General features: G+C 41.5%; 1 protein-coding gene across 2 annotated transcripts; it reads right to left on the bottom strand.

The window, feature by feature from the left end:
• Positions 1 to 245: 245 nt before the first annotated feature.
• Positions 246 to 2,724, bottom strand: LOC109867589 (PCNA-associated factor). 2 transcript variants are annotated; one of them, XR_002251827.2, is made up of 5 exons: positions 2,504 to 2,704; positions 1,795 to 1,878; positions 1,468 to 1,642; positions 915 to 1,007; positions 246 to 531 (listed from the first exon to the last, which is right to left on the bottom strand). XR_002251827.2 is itself a non-coding variant. In XM_020456828.2 (4 exons), the coding sequence occupies exons 1-4, from the start codon at positions 2,547 to 2,549 to the stop codon at positions 968 to 970; spliced, it is 345 nt and encodes a 114-aa protein (XP_020312417.1). In that variant the 5' UTR covers positions 2,550 to 2,724; the 3' UTR covers positions 831 to 967. The 2 variants fall into 2 exon arrangements, 1 of the variants encoding a protein (XP_020312417.1); XM_020456828.2 differs by lacking the exon at positions 246 to 531 and having other exon boundaries at positions 831 to 1,007; positions 2,504 to 2,724.
• Between the last annotated feature and the right edge of the window lie 226 nt (positions 2,725 to 2,950).

The raw sequence follows: 2,950 nt of genomic DNA, 5'->3' as shown, positions 1-2,950 counted from the left end.
TCCAGATTTAAATTTACAAACACACCCTGTCACTTTTGGTGAATGAGTTAGTTCCACAAAAACCTGTCCGGCCTTAACGATCTAGTGCTATTACAAGATTCATAAATTCATAAATTGCTGGGCATGCAGGGAATCCACTGATGAGTTTGAGACTTACCATCACGCCAATCTATAGCTGAGTGAAACCCGGACGGACAAAATATCACAACTGCAATTTTGTTTGAGACCCAATAGAAGAGACTAGATTTTGGAAGCGGGAATAGAATAATTTAATATAAAGTGCTTTCCTCACCCAAGGCACCAAAGAAAATTAAAACAATCCAACACAGAACATAGTATGCAGACATCAAGGTTATATTCAGGTGTCAGAGCCAATGAACAGGATTAACACATCCTTATACCTTTCTGAACAGCAGCCTGTAGCTGTGCCTTACGAGGCCATAGTCTCTGCAGGCCTGGAAGTGCGCTCCACAGCAGAGGAGCCATTCAACTGAAAGCCGTGTCACCCATAGTTTAGTCTGTTGAAGGGAGCTGAAGGAGCAAAGGGCATGTGTGGGTTAGGATAAGGTAAGACAGGTACTTGGGTCCAGAGTTGTGGATAGCTTGGTAGGTGTGAACTGGGATTTTGGCAGATGCGCCAACAGGGTGTTACAATAGTCCAAACAGGATGAGATAAAGGCGTGGATAAGTCACTCAGCTGCAGGTTGTGATAACATAGGTTGTAACCTGTCAATGTTCAGTAGAATTATATATTAAAACCAAGGTCACACTTGATGTGGGCCTCAAACAAGAGCTGGCTATCAAATATCATCCAGGTTGTGACAACATTATGGAATCAAGATTAATAAAAGTTTATTAAACATCTGTACAAAAACATGAATCAATCAATAATTATATACAAAGAGATACCCAACCCATTCAAGTATTAGAGGCAATGGCTTTTCAAGTGGGGCACCATTGTCTAAGCTCATTCACCCTCAGCATCCTCAGCAGGCAGTGGTCTGGAACTGAAAGGCAAGTGATTGACATTAGATAGGCCAGCAAATATGGAATCAAGGTGGTTTCACCTATAAATAAATATTAACTTCAGTGTGCTGCAAACTAGGCTTTGCAGCACACTGAAAATCATACAGATGCATCCTGAAAATTTGAAACCTGGCTCAACACCAGATAACTTGCATACAAACAGCTAGATGAACATTCAAACTAGGTTCAATACATTCCCAGAAACAGCAGGACTGTACTTGTAACCCATTGATTTGGCTTTGGCAAAATACCTCAGAGGCACAGGTGTAAAAGAAACATTGCATTTAACAATCATTAGGCATACTTTGTATTGGCAACATTGAAATTGGCAATGTTTTTGAAACAGATTTAAGAGGAACTTCTGCAAGCACTAAAGCAGTAGGTATTTTGGGGCTGCTTTTAGACTAGTCCTAAAACGATGCCTAAATAGAATGAACGTACGTCCTGGATGACTTGGCCACTCCACTGACTCCGGCCTCTTCATCATCTGACTGGGGGAGGTGGTTCTCTTTGTCAGGCTTCCTGCTGGGCCCACCAAAGAAATCTCCAATTCCCTTCTGCCAAGTTGGGGTGGGCCGAGTACACACAGGATTACCACCAGCAAATTTACTCTTTGCTGCAAAACAACATTTAGACATCTGCAAGAAACTCATCTGGAGGCAAGTTCTTTGTCATCTACCAAAAATGTCTGTCATAACTAAGATTACATTGAAATATGGTTATTAGCTAGTCAATGTTACTTTTAAGGTGAATGAAATCATGACTCACCAGGTGTGCCTGCTTGAGAGCTGCTTAATGCATTAGCAGAACTCGAGGCACCCAATGACTTCCTGGGTGCAGATGCAGCCACAGCTGAGAATGTATAAATAAGTTAACAAGTCATTTTTACAAGCAAAGTATTAATAGCTATATTGTAATGCAGAGTTTAGTCTGATCTGGCAAAGAAATCGACACCGCCATATATGCATGGCTGGCTTCCTTAATTTGGGCGGCGAAGTTACCGCCAGATTGAGGATAATGAATTACAAAAATTTGCCAACGTTAGCTAACCAAAGACGCTAATAAAGACATGTTGCGCCAATTCTTTATCAAATCTTTATTTGTACTGTGACGATCAAAAATGTAACTTATTGGTGCAAGTAAAGTTTCGGGTAACAATCCAATCATGCAAAAATGATGAGATGTGAGAACATAGCTAACGAGATAATGCAACATCCGGCTGGGTTGGCATACGCGTGAGCGGTGTTCACGATTCTATTGCAATGGCGGGAGACAGGCATCTAACCCGGTCAATCATGTTAGCTAATCAATGAAATCGATCAAGTTAATAAAAAAATAGAAAATGTAGGAGTGGCAATTATGTTCGCAAAACTACAGTTGGCTACGGTAACTAAGTAGCTAACGTTAGCGATTCCAGTTCCGCACTCAACCAGCAAGCTAATGACATATTCATCAGGTTTTGATTGCAGAACATTACCTTTTCTGTAAGTTCCGGGGACACTGTCTGCCTTCGTCCTCACCATGTTGTCCTAATTTTTACCAATAAAATACAAACGGGACGTGGACCTTCACTGGAGATTTCACGAAAGCCCAATGTTCATTCTGCTTTCCCGCTTGGATTTAAATGACGAGTATGTGTGTGTGTGTGTTTTGCCTCCTCTGACGTCATTGGTTAGGTTACTATTTCCCTCCCCTTCGCCAACGCCTTGCCACAGAGTTTCTAAACCCAGAGGCGCAACATTGCAAGATTTATGGGAACATTTGCGAAACAGACCAAGCAGACCAGGCCGGGGTTTGAGAAGTCAATGAGAGGCAGAAATGTCTTCCTAGTTGTTAATGTTCTCGAAATCTAAAGGCACAACCTAGATTCGAGACAATGTCTTAACTAGTTGATCATGTTATTACTTGAACCTCGTGAAAATGA

Source organism: Oncorhynchus kisutch, linkage group LG22 (assembly GCF_002021735.2).
Source record: "Oncorhynchus kisutch isolate 150728-3 linkage group LG22, Okis_V2, whole genome shotgun sequence".
Classification (NCBI taxonomy): domain Eukaryota; kingdom Metazoa; phylum Chordata; class Actinopteri; order Salmoniformes; family Salmonidae; genus Oncorhynchus; species Oncorhynchus kisutch.
Note: the sequence above shows the minus strand (reverse complement) of the source record. Positions and strands in the feature narration are given on the sequence as shown.

Coding starts and splice junctions, on each gene's coding strand:
- LOC109867589 (XM_020456828.2), bottom strand. CDS start 2,549: ATGGTGAGGACGAAGGCAGACAGTGTCCCCGGAACTTACAGAAAAG. Junction 1,879..2,503: donor CCCCGGAACTTACAGAAAAG/GTAATGTTCTGC, acceptor ATACATTCTCAG/CTGTGGCTGCATCTGCACCC. Junction 1,643..1,794: donor CTCTCAAGCAGGCACACCTG/GTGAGTCATGAT, acceptor GTTGTTTTGCAG/CAAAGAGTAAATTTGCTGGT.